We start from the raw sequence: 22692 nt of genomic DNA, 5'->3' as shown, positions 1-22692 counted from the left end.
ATGTCAGGGCGTTCAGCTGAGCGCCAGATTGTCGGCATGTGTCAGCTCTCAGCTGAGCGCTAAGCCGCCGGCATGTCAGGGCGTTCAGCTGAGCGCCAGACCGCCGGCATGTGTCAGCTCTCAGCTGAGCGCTAAGCCGCCGGCATGTCAGGGCGCTCAGCTGAGTGCCCGACCGCCGACATGTGACAGCTCTCAGCTGAGCGCTCGGCCGCCGGCATGTCAGGGCTCTCAGCTGAGCGCTTTGCCGCAGGCATGTCAGGGCGCTCAGCTGAGCGCTCGGCCTCTGTAACTGTACTGTAAAGAAGAAAAAAAATAAATAAATACATTTTTACTACGTCTTACTTACGGGGTACGTCTTACATTAGCCGACCCCCCCCAAAACCCCCACTACGTCTTACTATCGGGGGTGTCTTACTATCGGGGAAACACGGTATATAACCCCTCCCAACCAACTGACAGCTTTCTGCCTATGCAGTGTTTAAAGAAAGCTGACAGGAACATTTTTTTTAACGCATCAATTTGTGGAACTTATTATTTCAATCTCTATTGATTAAAAAGTATTTTGTCCATGGGACAACCCCTTTAACCTCCTGTTCCATTATTACCTTCTTACTGGAAAATGGGCAGGACATAGCCCAGGAGTTAAAATATAGAGGATACCCCAGCAGTACCCTGTTTTTAACTGGATATAAAACTACTTAAAAACTCAGTGTACTTTCACATGGTGAGGAAATAAAAAACCCTGTTGTCACCTACAAGACTGGCACCACTCCTCTGCACTGGTTTGTGTCTCCTGGTGTAAACTATATAGTGTGATAGCAGCAGCCTTCACATTCCGTCTCTATACTTTGTGAAGGCTGCAGCATGTTCTATGTAGTTTCCTTAATTGAAAGATTCTTTGGGGAACTTAATTAAGAATCTACTGAAAATAGCAATAGGTATTTGTTACAAGATTACATAACTTGTCAGTACCGTTTTTATCATTTACTCTGGCTGGTTAGTGGGAACGTTTCTCCATAATGGTCAGTGTAAACAGGCTGCCAAAAAGCTCGTTCATTGGGTTAAGTAATTTTTAAGCTGGCTTAAAAATCATTCTCCAGCACAGTGTTCTGTGTAAACAATAGGCTATGTGCGCACGTTGCGTACAGTTCACTGCAGAAATTTCTGCAGTGATCTGAAGAGCACATGTGCGCTTTAAATCGCTGCAGAAATGTCCGTAGTGAAGCCGATTCCATGCGCTCTGCCTGCAGCTCCTGCCATAGACAGAGCAGGAGCTGCCGGCAAAGAGCACAGAAGAAGTGACATGTCACTTCTTAGAACGCAGCGCTTCGGCAGTAGCCGAAGCGCTGCGCTCTAAAACGCCACGTGCGCACGGCCCCTGCACAATCTCCATAGACTGTGCAGGGGACGCAGGACGCATGCAGTTACGCTGCGCTACAAAGCGCAGCGTAACTGCATGTATTTGCGCAACGTGCGCACATAGCCATACACTGAGCGCTGGGAACATTAACCTTCAGACGTTAACTAAAGCAGAAAACTAGCATAAAGTCTATTTCCATTTGTATGATTTAGCATGATATTCTGTATCCAATGCATGTGAATAAGGTTTCCACGTCAAAAAAACTGCACAGATTTCCATTTGCATGGTGACCAACAATATTCCACTTGCTGACTCGATTACTGTCATTTACATCGGCATAAATAGTGCATCAGGAGCTTCAGGTCATAGGCTGTCCATAACATTACAGCTGCATGCAAGTCTTGCATCACCAAGCACAGTGCCAGACATCAGCTGGAAGCATTCAGCTACTATATGCATTGGAAATGTGTTCTGTGGAGTGACATTATGCTTTTGCCATTCTGATGGCCGAGCTTCAAGGTTAATAAATGCTGTGAGTATGGTTTTTGCTTGACTGCATCATGCCAGCTGTAAAGAATGATGTAGGAGGCATATTATTATTGGGTTGTTTTTCAGAGGATGACTTGGGTACTTTCATTCTAATAAGGGAAATTTTAATACTTCTCAAACATTTTGGACATCATAGCTTCTAACTTTATGGGAACAGTTTGGCGAAAGCTCCTTTCTGTTGCAACATGACCGTGCCCAAATGCACAATTCAAGGTCCATAAAGGAATGGTTTAGTGAGTTTGGAGTGAAAGAACTTGACTAGCCACATAGTCTTGATCTCATCCTCATTGAAGACGTTTGGTATGAACTAGAACAGAGATTATTAGTCAAGCTTTGTTGTCAAATATTAGGCTTGGCTAAATAAAATATAAATTTTATGGGCACCTCCTGGCTTCATTAATCTGGAGATAAACTGAATGCCTCTTACCAATATATCGCAGAACAATCATTTATATTTTTAAACAAGGTTTTCAAAATTGCAATGGTATTTTTTTCCCCTCAGGTTTTCTGTACGTTGCTCAGCATAAATGAGTACATTCCAACAGTCAAAATTCTAATACAAATGTGGGCATTTGAGTGCAAACAAGATTTATTTTGCGCACACAAAAAAAGGAAGTTTCCAAACACATTCAAGACCATGTTGCAAAAATGAGTACACCCCAATGAAAGTCTTTTGAGTAAAGTTAAAGTGTAGACTACAAAATTGTAATTAGCAAACTGTCAACCACAAGTATGTCTACTAATTTATTACACAGGTGAGCAACAAACAGTTAACGATATAAGGCCATTACTTATAGAAAGCACTTTCCCATTTCATGCTGTCAGCAATGGTACCACATGGAAGAGAAATGTCACAAGAGCTGAAAACATTTTTTATTTACACAAGAAAGTTGAAGGCTACAAATCAGGAATGCTTTATCAGGCAGAATACTGAAGTAAAAGTGATACAAAAACTTAACAAAGATGGAACTGCAACCATCTCACAGACATATCCAGGCAGACCACAGATGTTAAAACTTAAATGGGAGCATCTTCTAATGAGAACTGTTGAAGAAAATTGACATGCAAGTTCACTGCAGTTAGCTAAAGAAGTAGAAAGCCAAACCAGGGTGGGTGTTTACTCTGACACAATACAGCATACACTGCAGACCAATTGCATTTATGGTTGTACTATATGAAGGAATCCTCTCCTAAAACCCATGTACAAAATAAAATGCCCAACTACAGTTTACCAGGGCCCATGGTGAATAATATGAATTCCACTGGAACTCTATTGTCTGGAGTGATGAGACCAAGATAAATGTTTTTAAAACTGTTGGTTTCAAAACTGTATGACATTGCAAAGGTGAGAAGTACAAAGAAGAACGCATGGTGCCTACAGTGAGACATGGTGATGGCAGTGTCCTTATGTGGAACTACATGAAAGCTGCTGGTGTCCGGGAGCTACATTTCATTGATGCGATCATGAATTACTGATGTACTACTCTGTATTGAAAGAGAAGATGCTATTGTCACTCCGTGCCCTTGCCCAACATGACAATGATCCAGAGCACACATCTGTTTCATTTCTGAAGAAGAACAGGGTGAACGTGATTCAGAGCCCAAATATGTTTCCTGATGTGAACCCAACTGTACACCTATGGAGAATTCTAAACATACTAGTCATCACTCTCCATCCAGCATCCAGGCTCTAAAAGATGTTTTCTTTAAGAATGGAAAAAGATAGATGTTGCAATATGTCACCAAAATCTTTCATTCTATGCCGAGAAGACTTAGTGCTGTCCCTAAAAATCATGAAGGTCATACAAAAAACTAGATGTAGTAGTTTGTGATGGGGGTGTATTCATTTTTGCATCAACTAACTTGAGTAAAACCTGAAGATTTTGAAATTAATTTAACTTTTCTTAAACGTCAATGTTATGGTTGAAAATGTTTTATGAAACTCTGTTTTGTCTTCAAAATTTTGGAAACTGACCTTGTGTTCACTGAGATATTGATTAAAGTCTTAACTTTCCAGAGGGGTGTACTCATTTATGCTGAGCACTGTATATCAAACATTACAATAATTTTTTTTCCCCCCCAATAATTATAATGGGTGAAAAACACTGAAAGAATTGACATGTTCAAGGTTTGAAACTGCTTTGAATAAGCAGCATGTGCATGAGATTTCAGAAATCTCATTGACTTGAAAAGTAAATGCTACATTTTTCACGGTAGAAATGCAGAGCACTGCGTAGGCTACCTTTCCGTCAGCTCTTATGCTTTACCTCTTCTAAAGGGGGCTTTACACGCAGCGATATTGCTAGCGAAAGCACCCGCCCCCGTCGTTTGTGCGTCACGGGCACATTGCTGCCCGTGGCGCACAAAATAGTTAGGTACCGTCACATAGACTTACCTGCCTAGCGACGTCGCTGTTGCCGGCGAACCGCCTCCTTTCTAAGGGGGCGGTTCGTGCAGCGTCACAGCGGCGTCACTAAGCGGCCGCCCAATAGAAGCGGAGGGGCGGAGATGAGCGACCGTAACATCCCGCCCACCTTCTTCCTTCCTCATTGCCGGTGGCCGCAGGAAAGCTGTAGTTCGTCGTTCCCTAGGTGTCACACGTAGCGATGTGTGCTGCCTCGGGAACGACGAACAACCTGCATCCTGCAACAATCAACGATCTTTTGAAAATGAACAACGTGTCAACGATCAACGTTAGGGTGCATATTTTTGATCGTTAACGGCCGTTTGTTGGTGTCACACGCAATGACGCCGCTAACGATGCCGGATGTGCGTCACGGAATGCGTGACCCCGGTGAAATATCGTTGGATACGTCGTTGCGTGTAACAGGGCCTCTAGGGACACAATTTTTTCCAGTCAACATAGCTGCATGAGGTCTTGTTTTTTCCAGGACAAGATGTAGTGTTGCATGGCACCATTCATTATATCATATAATGTAATGGAAAATGCCAAGGGATATGAAGTGGTGAAAATAATGTAACTTTACCATTGGTTTTAAGTCTTGTTTCTACTGAGTGTGTTATGTGATAAAAATGACCTGAAAACATGATTCCCCAGATCAGTATGATTATGGCGATGCCATACTTGTGTTGTTTTCTTTTTCAATTAAGTGATCAAAACAAAATTCTGAACATTGGGGGAAAATAAAGTTAGTTTGCCTTTTTCTAACACATGTAACTTTTTTTTATTGATTTTGCTCTGTGAGTCCTGGGGGTGGAGGGTTGTTTGTCTGGGGAGCTGTAGTTTTTATTAGTACCATTTTAGGTTAGATACGATTATTTCATCACTTTTTGATGCCCTTTTGTGGTTGGTAAAAGGTCAGTTCAGGTATTTGTTTTGTTTTTTACATCATTTCCCTTGCAGGTTAAATAATTTTGAATTTTGATAGATTCGACTTTTGTGAACTTAGCGATAACAAACTTTTATTTTTTATTATTGGTCAGGTTCAGCTGCATTTTTTCACCCATTGATTTCAATTCATTGACTTTCTTTGTAACCCAAAAAAACGCATCCAGTTTTGCTGCGATTTTTTTTTGCCACAGTGTGCAAATCTGGTGCAGAAGATTTCTGCACCAAATCTGCAGCGTGTGCACATAGCCTTATGGCGCTTGAACCTGCGATCATTTAATCACTTGTCAGTTTAATTATATACTGCAATACTTGAGTATTGCAGTGCACAGTACAAGGCTACACTTCATAGGACCAGCAATATGGTGCCAACTGTGGCTTTTAGTAGGCCATGGCAACCTAATTGATCCTGAGCCTGACAGGTGGTAGGGGGTTACAGGCACTATTACGACTGTACTTAATAATCACACCATTTAAATACCACAGCCAGAGATTGACATTATCGTTTAAACAGTTAAACAGCAGTGGTGTTAGCTAGCAGCAGGTACTGGCTGTATAACATAGTCAGTGCTTTAGCGTAGGGCATGCTCAGCTCCTGAGCCCGTTCTATGTAACGCTACCCAGCTTGTGACTCATGTTCATCATGTCAGGAAGGGGCTAAACCTCACTACCATGCCTGCACCTTTATTAATGAAGGAAATTTAGCTCCTGAACTCTCTCCATACCACTCATCCAACATGTGACGTACAATGGCATGAAAATGTTTTCTCGGGAACACTGTAAATGTGGAACTATTACTGCGCTGCTGAAGATACAAAACACATCCAGAAGAGGTATAATGCAAGGTGGTTTAATGCAATACGTTTTGATATGTAACCCCACTTCTTCATCAGGAAATCCACCAGGGTCATGCTGGTGGATTTCCTGATGAAGATGTGGGGTTACACTTCAAAATGCGTTGAATTAAACTACCTTGGATTATATTGCTCCTGGATGTGTCGTATCTCCAGCAGCGCATTAATAGTTCCCCATTTACAATGTTCCCGACGGATCTTAGGCTTCTTCAGTATATGGACACTGCAGAAGCTGGTTACAGGCTTTACTTCTGGTTGTGTGATACACAACTCAATAAGGTGAGCACATTCCCTTATTACTTTTATTCCTTGTTACTGGGTAAGACCCTATTGCGCTCTTTTCCCTCCAGCTTCTTACACATCAAAAAGTTTTGGCACTCCTGGTCAAATTTACTGTTACTGTGAACAGTTAAGATGAATATGAAATGATCGTAAAGGCATAAAGTTAAAGAAGACACATATTTCCTTTGTATTTTAGTAAAAAAATATATATGTATTTTCCTCTTTTACATATTTAAATTAACATATAAGGAAAATGGGCTAAATAAAAAGTTTGGGCACTGTGCATGGTTAGTACCTAGTAGCACCCCCTTTGGCAAGTATCACAGATTGTAAACGCTTTTGTAGCAGCCAAGAGTCTTTCAAATCTTGTTTGCGGAATTTTCATCCATTTTTCCTTTGAAAAGTTCCAGTTCTGTGAGATTCCTGGCTCGTCTTGCATACACTGCTCTTTTGAGGTCTAGCTACAGATTTTCAATGATGTTCAGATTAGGGGACTATGAAGGCCATGGTAAAACCTTCAGCTTGCCTGTTTTGAGGTAGTCTATTGTGCTTTTTGACGAGTGTTTAGGATCATTATACAGTTTTAGATGCGCTTTATCTGAAATTAACCAATAAGAGGAAAAGTTCTTAATTTGCAAATGAACAGGTAATTTTTTTTTATGGGTAGTTGAATGTAAAATTGTCACAGATTCATAAGGCACAGAAGAAATTAAAGCTGTTCATGAACTGCTTGATACGTTTTGTTAAGTTTCTGAAAGAAATGAGATGCTCCGGGTTCGCTTAAAGAATATTGTACGAAATTGTACAGGAACTGTATGCAAGGAAATCTGACCGTTTATTTTGCAATATAATGATGTTATATTTGACACCAGATTTGACCACACTGCCAAGATTTCTTTAGCATAATATAAGCAACTTACTCATGAAATCGCAGATGAACTCCCCGACTGGCAGTGTTACACGACTTCCTTTTTGCTATATGGATGAAGACAAATTCTCCTTCAGCACAATGATGCATTGCACAATGTCAACTTCTACCACACCTATTTAGGAAAGAAGCCGGTGATATTCTATCTATATGAATAGAAGTACCAAGCAAGCCATTCTACCTTGGGAAAACGTAGGGTGAAAATTCTGTGGTTTATGTCCACATATTAACAGATAAAATGTCAAGGGTCTTCATGCTGTAATTGCTGTATGACAATTCTTGAATGTAAAGCACGTTTGAAGCATTGCATAGATATTTTGAAAGCAGAAATTACGTATTGCATAGTTAGTGCCTTGACCTTTGTTCTTTTAAAAGGTTTTTGACATGTCAAATTTCATATGGCAGTATAAATGACACCTCAAGTATAAAAGGGATTTCCAAGAGTTTTTCAAAATGGCTACAAATAAAAAATACATTGAAATCACTTAGTCATAGTGAATCCACCACTGCTCTAGCATCTCCACTCATTTAGCCCCGTGGGTCTTTCACTGCTCTACAGCTATAACATTCTAAATATACGCAGGTCAGTGCTGCAGCCAGTCACTTGTGTCAGCAGGATGATAGCGTTTTTTTTTACATAATTCTCATAAAATTGTAATTTCCTTTAAAAGGGTTATTCTCAAGATCGTAAGTTATGAAGAGTATAATTGATAACTTACTGACCTTTGGTGGACCCATGGTTGCATGGTTGCACTTTTGAACACCATCCATATTAACATATATTGTAGTGTAAAACGGGGGGAAAAAAATTCCAAGTGCATTGATATTGCAAAAAAAAGTGTAATTCCACAATTGGCTGCCCATCAAAAATAAAGGGGACCCCACGCTATTTTTTATAATGTATTTATAAATAATTTTTAAAAATGACGTGGGGGGGTCTCTTCTATTTTTAATAACTGGCTAAGGTAAAGCAGAGAGCTGGGGGCTGTTTATTATCTGGCTGTTAAGGTCAATGGGTATATGGCCCTTTATAGCTGTCAGATCATAAAAACAGACGAGAAAAAAATGGTCCTTTTTCTGGTTTTATTTGTTACAATATATAGAACATTCATTTTCTAAGGGTAGGTTCCCATGATGGGCTTTTGGTGAGTTTTTGACACTGTCTATTTTTGCTTTGCCAAAAACATAGCATCTTACAATTCTAGAAAAGTGGATGAGATTTATAGCGGTCTCATGCCCACTGTTCTTTATTTTTTACGCTGTGTAATGTGACCTGTGGTTTGTGGTTTGTTTTTTTTAAATCTGCGATGGCAATTTCCCTTGTGGGTATGCTGAGTATTACGTGCAGATTTTCCCCATAAAAGTGCATTAGATGTGGGAAAACTCTGAGGTATAAAATGTGTTTTTAGTTCATTTCTGCCATGGAAGCACCATTAAACATATGTAATCCACACATGACTGTATCAATAAAGTTTTTTCAAAGCTAAATACCAGGAAGTATCAAAAACAAAACCGCTTTATTTAAATAGAACATTTCAAAAAGAGACAAGAAAATGCTCCTTGGGATGGTGTCCCAACTGACATATACTGTAGTTAACAAAAAAACACTCATGTGGGTTGAAAAATTCTCTGGTTGACTCAAAACGCATCATTTCTGATATTCTGAAGATCTAATGGTATATATATTGAAAATGATTTCAAAATATCGGAGTAGCTGTCTTTTTAGAGAACCAATAAACCTCCTGACATGTAGTCTTCCATATTCATCCTTAAACTCCCCCCATACCATTGATTGTCAGCTTTTTACTCATGCACAGTGCACACAAAGCTGCCAATCAGTGCTGTCGGTGTGATAATACAGGTCAGAGAACTGGGAAATTTGCAAAATTGCAGCAAACAGCCTAGTAAGTGATAAATATCAATGGAATTAAGTCCTCTGTCCCTATGTCGATGTTTCTCATACTTCAGTCCACTCAGCCCCCCAACAAATCATGTCAGGATTTTCTTAGTATTGCACGTGTGATAGAATTATTTTCAGGACATCATAAATTGGCACAGATTATCTCACTTGGGAATACTAAAGAAATCCTGAAAAAATGATCTGGGGGCCGTGAAGACTGGAGTTTAAGAAACGCTGCCATATATCACGTTGCTCTCACTCAGGGCTGCAAAATTCCTGTGACAGATTAATTCCGGCGTCACACGGTACGATATATCGGGCGATATGTCGGCGAGGTCACGTCGTTAGTAACGGACATCCGGCATCGTTTGATATATCGTAGCGTGTGACAGCTACGAGCGACGGTGAACGAGCAAAAATACTCACCTTATCATTGCTCGTTGACACGTCGCTCATTTTCAAACAGTCGTTTTTCTTCTCTGCGCCGGTTGTACATCGTTCCCGGGGCAGCACACATCGCTCCAGCTTACCTGCGTCCCGCCGGGAATGCGGAAGGAAGAAGGTGGGTGGGATGTTTACATCCCACTCATCTCCGCCCCTCTGCTTCTATTGGCCGGCCGCTGTGTGACGTCGCTGTGACTCCGATCGTCCCACCCCCTTCAGGAAGAGGATGTTCGCCGCCCACAGCGACGTCGTCCGGGAGGCAAGTGCGTGTGACGGGGGGTTTAACAACTTTGTGCGACACAGGCAACTAATTGCTCGTGACGCACAAACGACGGGGGCGGGTACAATCGCTCGTGCGATCGCACGATAGATCGTACCGTGTGACGCCGGCATAAGTGTGACTGCAATATAGTTACCTGCCTGCAGATTGTAACTCCTGCATTGCATTTGCCTATGGCTATTGTTCTGTCCACATATCTTTTGGTTCTGGTCCCTATTCTTCATTTAAGATCTTGTACAAAAGAGTTCATGTCAACCACAAGAAGCATTGACTCAGCTTCTTATACAGTTTATTTTTTTTATATCCCTTTGACTATATGTAGCTCCAGCCCATCCATGTATAACATTCACTTGAATGACAGTCATCTATCTCTAAATCATTTTCTCTTCCTCAGCATCATGTGTCCTGGTGCTGTGGGTCCAATACAGACTTTATAGAGTGACCATCATACTAGAGTGTAAAATTGGACAAACACAAATTGTAATCTTTGTGATATAATAGCTGATTTGATTTGATTTTTTTTGTAAATTTAATAACTAAAGAATTTAAATTGTGTTTCCTATGTGTTCTGATTCATGGTCCCGACATACGTAAAATGATGCAGAATATCAGGTAATAGGCTAATTGTGAAAAGGACCTGCCAGCGGAGGACTCACTGCCTTCACAGGCCGTGGCTCTATACCCTAAGGATACGTTTTGACATTGTTCTGCACATGTTCATTCTTTTGGCTGGGTTTTTTTTTGGGTTTTTTTTTGGGGGGGGGGAGTGGGGGTTCAGTTGGAATCCACATGAAAAAGAAATATACACTTACCCTTACTCCTATTGTATTCCAAGATTATTTTAATTACATTGGTCTCATAAATATAGAGATGGAGACTGTACCACTGACACTCCATATTATACAGAACTTAACATATGCTCTACATCATTGCATTTAATAGGGTTTGCCACAATTTGTTTTATCCCAAAATATTTTTTACATAGGAAACAGCTGTACATTCATTTTCATATGTATTTCTAAGGGTGTCCTGTTAGTCTTCACAAAACAGAGCTAAGACATCATGGTGTGCATGGGAACCTAAAGATAAAAAAATTTTCTAATGGCTATGCCCTCATAAACTATTAATGGTACGGTTCGACTTACGCACAGCTTCCAATGCATCAGCCGAGGGTCACGTGACTATGATGCAATCTTGCGATTGCATCACAGGTGCGTAGAAGAGGGAGGGAACACTTTCTCCCCATCTCCTCCACTGTCTGTCTCTACGTACATTGCACTGCAGTCGAAGGACATGTGGGTGCCTTGCCATGTTTCACGTGCTCCCATAGACTTGTATGGGGGTGCGTGAGCTGAGAATCGCTGCCAAACGCAGCATGCTGCGATTCATTTCTCATGCTGACATGGCATGAGAAATCAATCGCAGATGGACACTGCTCAATAGTTTTGCACTGGTGCGAGTGCAATCCGATGATTTATTGGATTGTACTCATCCGTGCAAAACGCAAGTGGAACCGTACCCTTAAGATGAGATCAATAGTGCTGTGCCCCAACGCCATACTACCTGTAATTCAGTGTAATGCTGGAGGTGCTCCTTGCTGCTCCCCCTTCCTTGTGGGACGTTACATCACTGATCAGGGGGACTGCTGTTGCTATAAGCTAGCCCTTAAGGCTATGTGCGCACGATGCGTTCTATTACGCAGCGTAAAAGTCACTGCCTGTGCGTCTCAGAACGCAGCCGAACAGCTGCGTTCTGAGACGCATTCGGCAGAACGCAACGTGCGCACATTCCTGCAGAATTCATGCGTTCTGGATGCTTTCTCTGCCATGGGAAAAGCATCCAGAGCGCACATTTTTGACAGTGCGGTCCCACTCGGCTCTGCTGCATCCCCATAGACTTTCAGCAGAGCCGACTGGGACCGGAATGTCAAAAAGAGCACATGGCTGGCTGCGGGAGACAGCCGCGCAATCAGAATGAACTCTGGTGAACTTCACCCGACTTCATTGTAATCGCGCGGCTCTGTCCGTGTGCCGCGGCTTGATTTGCGGTCACAGGTGAAGGACTCACCTGTGACCGCAAATCTGAGTGATTGCAGTGAGCCACACGATCACCGGTGCCGTCACTCAGGTTACCCGCGGCCAGCTCGAGTCCTCCACCCGAGACCTGTGGCCGCGGGTAACCTGAGAAACGTCCCCGCACACATCCCGACATCCCCGCACACATCCCGACATTACTGCCTACATCCCCGCACACATCCCGACATTACCGCTGACATCCCCGCACACATCCTGACATTACCGCTGACATCCCCGCACACATCCTGACATTACCGCTGACATCCCCGCACACATCCCGACATCCCCGCACACATCCCGACATTACTGCCTACATCCCCGCACACATCCCGACATTACCGCTGACATCCCCGCACACATCCTGACATTACCGCTGACATCCCCGCACACATCCTGACATTACCGCTGACATCCCCGCACACATCCCGACATTACCGCTGACATCCCCGCACACATCCCGACATTACCGCCGACATCCCCGCACACATCCCGACATCCCCGCACACATACCGACATTACCGCCTACATCCCCGCACGCATCCCGACATCCCCGCACACATCCCGACATTACCACCGACGTCCCCGCACACATCCCGACATTACCGCCTACATGCCCGCACACATCCTGACATTACCGCTGACATCCCCGCTGACATCCCGACATTACCGCCGACGTCCCCGCAAACATCCCGACATCTCCGCACACATCCTGACATTACTGCCTACATCCCCGCACACATCCCGACATTACCGCCGACGTCCCCGCACACATCCCGACATTACCGCCTACATCCTCACACACATCCTGACATTACTGCCTACATCCCCGCACACATCCCGACATTACCACCGACGTCCCCGCACACATCCCGACATTACCGCCTACATCCCCGCACACATCCTGACATTACCGCCGACATCCCCGCACACATCCTGACATTACCGCCGACATCCCCGCACACATTCCGACACTACAGCCCTGATCATCACCGCACACACACCAGTATTACCTCAGTGACGTCCCCGCTGACAGCGCGACTCACTTCCGTTTCTGCATGGAGCGGACAGGAGCGGCGGTGTTCTACTGCTGCTCCGGTCAGCTTCATGTAGCAGAGCTGGATGTGTCGCGGGACCTCGTGGATTATGCCGGACCTGGAGGTGTGTTTGGGGATTTTAATAAAGTGGTGAAAGAGGGTGGTTTTTGTCTTTTATTTCAAATAAAGCATTTTTCGGGTGTTTGTGTTTATTTACTTTCACCACGTTAATCATTGGGGGTGTCTCATAGACGCCTGCAACGATTAACGAGGACTTAGTGGCAGCTATGGGCTACTGCCATTAACTCATTACCCAGATTGCCACCGCACCAGGGTAGTTGTGGATGAGCCGGGTACAGTCCCGGGAATGTCGCATCTAATCCATGCAGCAATTCCGGGCGGCTGCTGGCTGATATTTTTAGGCTGGGGGGCGCCCCATAACGTGGGGCTCCCCATCCTGAGAATACCAGCCTTTAGCCGTGTGGCTTTACCCTGGCTGGTATCAAAATTGGGGGGGACCGCACGCCGTTTTTTTTTTTAATTTATTTATTTTACTGCACTACATAGACCCGCCCACCGGCGGCTGTGATTGGTTGCAGTGAGACAGCTGGGGAAGCAGGGAATAAGAGATTGAATAATGGGCGGCCGGCATTTTCAAAAGCAGGAGAAGCCGCCGGAGCAGTGGGACAGCCGTTCAGCTGATCGGTGAGTATGAGAGAGGGGGGAGAGGGATAGACCGAGAGAGAGAGAGACCGACCGACAGGGAGACACAGAGACCAACAGACAGACAGAGAGAGAGACCGACACAACCAATACGCACAAAAGAAGTGACATGTCACTTCTTAGAACGCGCGCTTCGGGCAGCAGCCGAAGTGCTGCGCTCTAATACGCCACGTGTGCACGGCTCCTGCATAATCTTCATAGATTATGCTGGGGACGCAGGACGCATGCAGTTACGCTGTGGTGCAGATCACAGCGTAACTGCATGTAAATACGCAACATGCGCACATAGCCTAATAATAGCTGCTCACACTCAAGTTCGTGACTATATCAGCACCCCAGAGCCTCAGATTCAGAAATGACTTATTAACCATATAATTAAAATAAGATATACTATTTTACATTGACATACACTTTAGCTGCTGCGGAAACTTTTTTTTTTTTTATATATGAAATGTGCTCCTCTTTTTCACAAAGCTCAGCAGCACTTGTGTTATAAGTGTGTTGTACACTCCACAGCTGCCGTAAGTCCAGCTTCCTATATAGAATAAGAAAGTCCTACATGTCAGTCCGTAGTTGGCGATCAGTGACAGATTGCTGCTGAGATAAGCAAGTAATACGTTGACGTGATTTATATATTTATCTTACGGTATTTTTATTGGAAACGGCAATCGGTGATGAATACCACAGCATGAAATGATACTTTCATTGCAATTAGTGATCGGCAGTCTGGCTCTTTTGGTGATCTGGGGCATTTAAAATCGGGTGAACACATGGTTAAGATGAAATTCCTGCTGTCCATTCAGGCTGAATCCTGGCATTCAGTCTCTTGGTAGCCAAATGCCATCATTTTCCCCTATTCGGAGCCATTTAGAAACTGCTAGTGGCCCTCACTGAGGTGTTGGCTCTTTGTATGTCAGTTGTGAGTGTCCAATAATAATTACTATTTTTCCTCAAACATACATAATATTGCATACCTGGGCAACATGACATTGGCAACCCTTAAGCTGGGTTCACACGAACATATGAAAAATTGCCCATTATTCATCCTGAGAAAAACGGACATTTTTGCATTCGTATTGTTCAGTGTGTCTTTTTCTCATCCGTATGTCTATTTCTTACATCTGTTTTTTTCTTTCATGCCTGTGACATTCGTATATCTATTTTGTACAACTATTGTATGACCTAAATATTACATGAACAATTCAGTGAAAAATAAAGGTGAAATTGTTTCCTATCTTAATAACTGAAACCGATCCATGAAACACACACGATATATGCATGGTGACAAATGTCATCTTTTTATTTATTTTTTTTGCGCACACATTGACTTCTAATGGGCGAGGCTGCTCAGAATACGGATCAATGTAGTGCATACTGTGAAAACCATTGGTTCTTGTGCAAAAAAACTCCATGTGAATCACATTGGTCCGTGTGCTGTCGCTTCCTAATTTGCGTACACACAGCACTCATGCGTTTACCACACTCATCTGAATGAGCTCTTACCAGTGTTTGGTGCTTTTTGATGTTGCAGATTTTCTTTCTCATTTTCTGTAAATCATAAACACTCTGCTGGACCTGTAAGATGCTGTAGTTTTTTATGCAGTGGAAAAAATGCACAAAATACTGTACTCATGGGAACGTAATGTTTGCACTCTATAGTTTATCTCTGATGCCTTTACTATTGTATACTGTGTTCAGAGCCTACTGTATGTTGTTAGGACTTATACCTCCACTAGAAGGCAGTATTGTATCCAACTATGGAGGCACTCAATCAATGAGATACTGTATGTTGTCCACAGGCTCCCATTGTAAACCTATACAAAAAAAACATACATTTTTTTACTCTGGAATATTGTATTAGATGCAAAATTCAAAACCTTGCCATACTGTCATATAAATGTTTTGTTTTTTTTTTAATTTACCTGCAGGTTAAGGCAAAAAATTACGACAAGGTGGAAAAGGTGAGTTTGATCTACTGTTCCAATTCTCCACAGTTAATTATGTCTAGAATTTTAAACATTAAAGCTGCTTATCTTGTAGTCACACATGGGGCTGATTTGTTAATACTGCCCATGGTATGGGTAGTATGAATCAAGACAAGTTCCCTTTAATGCAAGTGTAAGGGGTACTTTGCACACTACGACATCGCAAGCCGATTGTAGCGATGCCAAGCCCTCGTCGCACATGCGATATTTTGTGATAGCTGACGTAGCGAATATTATCGCTACGGCAGCTTCACATGCACTTACCTGCCCTGCGACGTCGCTCTGGCCGGCGACCCGCCTCCCTAAGGGGGCGGGTCGTGCGGCATCACAGCAAGGTCACACGGCAGGCGGCCAATAGAAACAGAGGGTCGGAGATGAGCGGGACATAAACATCCCGCCCACCTCCTTCCTTCCTCATTGCAGCCGGGATGCAGGTAAGGAGATGTTCCTCGCTCCTGCGGCTTCGTACACAGCGATGTGCGCTGCCGCAGGAACGAGGAACAACATCGTACCTGTCGCTGCAGCTACATTATGGAAATGCCTGACAATACACCGATCATACAATTTCGACACTTTTGCGCTCTTTAATTGTAGTAAAAACGATTCACATACTCCGATGTCGACAACGACGCCGGATGTGCGTCACTTTTTTGACCCCACCGATATCGCAGCTGCGATGTCGTAGTGTGCAAAGTACCCCTAAGATTGGATTAACTTCAGCAGAGTATTCATTTTGCCATCAACTCTCTTTCTATCTGCAGTTATTTCAGAGATGTCTGATGAAAGTCTTACACATAGATCTGTGGAAATGTTACGTGTCTTATGTGCGTGAGACCAAAGGGAAGCTTCCAAGTTACAAGTAGGTATCATCACGGCCCTTCTATGTCTTGCTCACCTTTGGTAAGACCTTGGGTCTGCCATGTCCATTAGAGCATGAGAAGCAGATCAAAGGACCATAACTGTTAACATGGAGATCCAAAGTAATAAGACCTCCCAATTGTCACATATCTAATAGCACTGATCTGCTTTTATTTTCAAGCGAGTCCATTGGGCATACCAGGGTTGAGTGAACTTCTTATATGCCCCTTCAATGTACTCCACTCTACAGTCTGACGTCTCCAGTTTCACATTCGAGTACAATAATTAACATGACTTTTCTGAATCTATAGACATGCAAATAAAAACTGAAAATGATCTATGCTCACCCTCATCTTGTCATTCAGCCATAATGTTTGGCAGTTAAATTAAAGACGTTATTAATGCCACATACAGCTATAATGTGTGTAGCTGTGATTGCCTAGCCGTAAAAGCCCACAAACACCATTTATCACCTTCCCCATCCCTTTTAATTGCACACTAAGGCTAATTTCACACATCCGGCTTTTCGCCGGTTTGTCGGTTCTGGCGCACTCCAGTACAGTGTATACAGTACAATGGCAGGGTGACAAGCTCCAGTCACATGGTGTCATGTGACCAAAGCATGTGACCCGGAAGTTGCCGCGCTGCCATTGTACTGCATCACACTGTACTGGAGTGCGCCGGAACCGCCAAACCGGCGAAAAGCCGGATGTGTGAAACTAGCCTAACTCTAGCTCTAGGCTATTATTATTACATCTACATACATAATCTCCAGTTTCTCTAACCTATTCCATCATGCACCGCGCCACTGTCAGTAGCGCAGGCGCAGTTCGAATGTCACCGCAGCTTCCACAAACTGCACCGCCCCCTCCACATTACATGCACGGCACCTCCCCTCCACATTACACATGCAACTCCGCCCTCCGCACATTACACGCGCGGCCGGCACCGCCCCCTGCACATTACACGCGCGGCATCGCCCCCTGGACATTACACGCGTGGCACCACCCCCCGCACATTACACGCGTGGCTCCGCCCCCCCACATTACACACGCGGCTCCGCCCCCCCACATTACACGCGCGGCTCTGTCTCCCCCGAACATTACACACTTGGCTCTGCCCCCCGCACATTACACACGCGGCTCCGCTCCCCCCGCACATTACACGCTCGGCTCCGCCCCTTGCATATTACACCCACGGTTCCGCTTCATACTCCCACACAGCAGAGTCCTGCAGACACAGAGCAGAGTCCCCTGGAGCAGCAGCTTGTGATCATGTGACTGATCACATGATGGTGACATCACACAGGTCCTGTGAGCACATGGTTTCATCTTGATTTGAGTTTTGCATAGCAGAGCTCTGTGTGTTAGAGCTGAGTGTATAGAACAGCTGTGTATGTGTGTGTGTTAGAGCTGAGTGTATAGCAGAGCTGTGTTAGAGCTAGCTGATTGTATAGCAGACCTGTGTGTGTTAGAGCTGAGTGTATAGCACAGCTGTGTGTGTAATGGAGCTAGTGTATAGCAGAGTTGTGTGTTTGTTAGAGTTGAGTGTATAGCAGAGCTGTGTGTAATGGAGCTAGTGTATAGCAGAGCTGTGTGTGTGTTAGAGCTGAGTATAGCACAGCTGTGTGTGTTGGAGCTGAGTGTATAGCAGAGCTGTGTTTGTAATAGAGCTGAGTGTATAGTATAGCTGTGTGTGTTAGAGCTGAGTGTATAGCATAGCTTTGTGTGTTACAGCTGAGTGTATAGCATAGCTGTGTATGTTTGAGCTGAGTATATAGCATAGCTGTGTGTGTGTTAGAGCTGAGTGTATAGCAGTGTTGTGTGTGTTAGAACTCAGTGTGTTAGAGCTGAGTATATAGCAAAGCTGTGTGTGTGTTAAGCTGAATTTATAGCAGAGCTCTGTGTGTGTTTAGACCTGAATGTATAGCAGAGCTGTGTGTGTGTATTAGAGCTGAATGTATAGCAGAGCTGTGTGTGTGTATTAGAGCTGAATGTATAGCAGAGCTCTGTGTGTGTTTAGACCGGAATGTATAGCAGAGCTGTGTGTGTGTATTAGAGCTGAATGTATAGCAGAGCTGTGTGTGTGTATTAGAGCTGAATTTATAGCAGAGCTCTGTGTGTGTTTAGACCTGAATGTATAGCAGAGCTGTGTGTGTGTATTAGAGCTGAATGTATAGCAGAGCTCTGTGTGTGTTTAGACCTGAATGTATAGCAGAGCTGTGTGTGTGTATTAGAGCTGAATGTATAGCAGAGCTCTGTGTGTGTTTAGACCTGAATGTATAGCAGAGCTGTGTGTGTGTGTGTGTGTGTGTGTGTGTGTGTGTGTGTGTGTGTGTGTGTGTGTGTGTGAAAGAGAGAAAAAAAAATGTGTGTGTATGTATATATGTATGTGTGTGTGTATATATATATATATATATATATATATATATATATATATATATATATATATATATATATCAGTGTATGTATATTACACATGTTTTTTACAATAAAAATACACACAGCCTTTAAGGCTGCTTTCACATATGCGGTTTTTGCAGTGCAGCTCTATCTAGCTCAAGAACCTATGCAGCGGATGCGGCGGAAAAACTGGATCCGTTGCATAAGTTTTTCCATGCGGCCCGTCCGTTTTTTGACGGATACGGCTTGATACTGAGCATACGCAGTGCAAAGAACCGCATCTGGCGGGCGGATGCTGTTTTTGCCGCAGGACGCCACATCCGGCGTCCATAGGCTTGCATTGTAAACCGCGATGCGGTTTTTTCACCGCACGAAAAAATGTGCCAGGCAACGTTCCATCCGGCCACCGCATGGGCTAAATATGCCGCATCCGGCAAAAACTGGACGCAACGCAAGGCCATGTGGCACAATACGGCGCTAATGCAAGTCTATGCGGGAAAAAACGCAACAGTCAGCAAAAAAAAAACGGTTGCGTTTTTTCTGCAAAGCGCCGTATTGTGCCGCTCAGCAAAAACCGGATGTGTAAAAGCAGCCTAACACGTTTACTTAGCCCCAAAAAAAATTCCGTGAACAGTCCGCTTACAAGGGACCACATAATGTAAACACACACACACAGCACTAAGGGGAGATGCCAGATACACTGGGTGCAGACTTATTAGGCAAGTTGTATTTTAGCGGATTTTTTTATTAAATATTAACCACTACCATATTTTTCGGACTATAAGACGCACCGGACCATAAGACGCACCCTGGTTTTAGAGGAGGAAAATGGGAAAATAAAATTTGAAGCAAAAAATGTGGTCATGACACACTGTTATGGGGCGAGGATCTGCTGCTGACACTGTTATGGGGGTAATGTCCCCAAATTCTCTACTAAGGTACCCCATCCTGGTAATGATCCTCCTGCCTTGTATATGTACCCCCATCCTGGTATAATCCCTTATCCTGCTATATACTGGCATCCTGCTATATACTGGCATCCTGCTATATGCTGGCATCCTGCTATATGCCCCCATCCTGATATATACTGCCATCCTTGTATATGCCATTATCCTGCTATATACCCCATTCTGCTATATACCCCCATCCTGCTATATGCCCCCATTCTGATATATACTGCCATCCTGATATATACTGCCATCCTTGTATATGCCCTTATCCTGCTATACACCCCCATCCTGCTATATGGCCTGTATCCTGTATCACACAAAAAAAAATAAACATTTATACTCATCTTTCCTTGCTCCATGCAGCATCGCTCCTCCCCCTGTCTATGGCGGTAGCAGCGCCGCTGATCTGTGTGGAGCAGTCACGGTCACTTCCCTGCAGCACCGCTTGTCCTCCTGTCTGCCGGTCAGCTGACCTGCGTGACTAGCGGCACGCACAGCGATGACGTCATCGCTGTGCTCACCGCTCTCTACACAGATCAGCTGACCGGCAGACGGGAGAACATCGCGAAGCTGCACGAAAGTGGCCGGTGAGTGTACTGTACTTATTCACTGCACCCCACGCTGATGATGATGGGCGGGCAGCAGTGAATACAGCCGCACATGATCATTCCAGGCTGTAGTTGCCAGGGGTGATCACGGCCGGCTGTTTACTATGCGTGCACCCCCCGCCCATCATCCCACCCACCTGTCAGCGCTGGCTTCAGCACTGAGAGATGATGGGCGTGCATATGTAATGAGCGGGCCCATGTGGTCACGGCAGGCGCTGCTACAGCCTGCTCGTGGCGCCGATGACCCGCTCCACCGCAGCACCCTCATTCCCCGCCGCAGCCCTATATTCAGACCATAAGACGCACCCCCCCACCTTTCTCCAACATTTGGGGGGAAAAAAGTGCGTCTTATGGTCCGAAAAATACGGTATGTTCTCAATCAACCCAAAAGACTCATAAATATCAAAGCTTTATTTTTTGGAAGTTGGAGTGTTTTTTTTTAGATTTGGCTATCTTAGGAGGATATCTGTTTGTGCAGGTAACTATTACTGTGCAGACTTATTAGGCAACTTAATAAAAACCAAATATATTCCCATCTCACTTGTTTATTTTCACAAGGTAAACCAATATAACTGCACAAAATTTAGAAATAAACATTTCTGACATGCAAAAACAAAACCCCAAAAAATTAGTGACCAATATAGCCATCTTTCTTTATGATGACACTCAACAGCCTACCATCCATAGATTCTGTCAGTTGCTTGATCTGTTTACATTGCAGCAGCCACCACAGCCTCTCAGACACTGTTCTAAGAGGTGTACTGTTTTCCCTTCCTGTAGATCTTACATTTTATGAGGGACCACAGGTTCTCTATGGGGTTTAGATCAGGTGAACAAGAGGGCCATGTCATTATTTTTTCATCTTTTAGATCTTTACTGGCCAGCCACGCTGTGGAGTAGTTGGATGCATGTGATGGAGCATTGTCCTGAATGAAAATCATGTTTTTCTTGAACGATACCGGCTTCTTCCTGTACCACTGCTTGAAGACATTCTCTTCGAGAAACTGGCAGTAGGTCTGGGAGTTGAGCTTCACTCCATCCTCAACCCGAAAAGGTCCCACAAGTTCATCTTTTATGATACCATCCCATACCAGTACCCCACCTCCAACTTGCTGGCGTCTGAGTCAGAGTGGAGCTCTATGCCCTTTACTGATCAGACTCTGGCCCATCCATCTGGCCCATCAAGAGTCACACTCATTTCATCAGTCCATAAAACCTTTGAAAAATCAGTCTTAAGATATTTCTTGGCCCCGTCTTGACGTTTTATCTTATGTTTCTTGTTCAAAGGTGGTCGTTTTTCAGCCTTCCTTACCTTGTCCATGTCCCTGAGTATGGCACACCTTGTGCTTTTTGATGCTCCAGTAACGTTGCAGCTCTGAAATATGGCCAAACTGGTGGCAAATGGCATCTTGGCAGCTGACGCTTGATTTTCCTCAATTCATGGGCAGTTATTTTGCGCCTTTTTTGCCCAACACGCTTCTTGCGACCCTGTTGGCTATTTGCCATGAAACGCTTGATTGTTCGATGATCATGCTTCAAAAATTTGGCAATTTCAAGACTGCTGCATCCCTCTACAAGACATCTCACAATTTTGGAATTTCAGAGCCCGTCAAATCTCTCTTCTGACCCTAATATAGGGTGTTGATGTCATTACACCACACCCCTCCTCATTACAGAGATGCACATCACCTTATTTACTTAATTGGTAGTTGGCTCTCAAGCCTATACAGCTTGGAGTAGGACAACATGTATAAAAATTATCATGTGATCAAAATACTCATTTGCCTAATAAGTCTGCACACAGTGTAGTGAACACAGCTCAAGAAACACAACACCAGATACCAATATACAGCACACAACAAGGAAGAGACCGTGCACAGGGGTGAAAGAGGTCAAGTGACGCAACACATACAATACACAAATGCAGAGGGATGACATACAACAGACATGTTGGAAAGCGCAAACAGTGTGACACATATCCACTGCTCCTGTCACCACCACTAAGCATAGACAGATGTTAATCTCACATGCGATAGCATCGGGCCTATTTCTAGTATGTAATAAATGTGTGACCTCTTTTTCCCATAAAGTTCCATAGTGCAGGGCTCCCT

The 22692-nt window shown here is 43.9% G+C and overlaps 1 protein-coding gene across 1 annotated transcript in view; it reads left to right on the top strand.

Moving 5' to 3' along the window:
* The window catches only part of CSTF3 (cleavage stimulation factor subunit 3), a 238834-nt gene that overhangs the window by 161334 nt on the left and 54808 nt on the right, over nucleotides 1–22692 (top strand). The window contains exons 4-5 of the mRNA XM_075325610.1: nucleotides 15707–15739; nucleotides 16525–16622. Coding sequence (XP_075181725.1) covers nucleotides 15707–15739; nucleotides 16525–16622 — 131 coding nt within the window. The remainder of the gene's footprint in view (nucleotides 1–15706; nucleotides 15740–16524; nucleotides 16623–22692) is intronic.

This window comes from Anomaloglossus baeobatrachus, chromosome 10 (assembly GCF_048569485.1).
Source record: "Anomaloglossus baeobatrachus isolate aAnoBae1 chromosome 10, aAnoBae1.hap1, whole genome shotgun sequence".
Classification (NCBI taxonomy): Eukaryota; Metazoa; Chordata; class Amphibia; order Anura; family Aromobatidae; genus Anomaloglossus; species Anomaloglossus baeobatrachus.
This window is presented reverse-complemented; position numbering and strand designations above follow the sequence as displayed.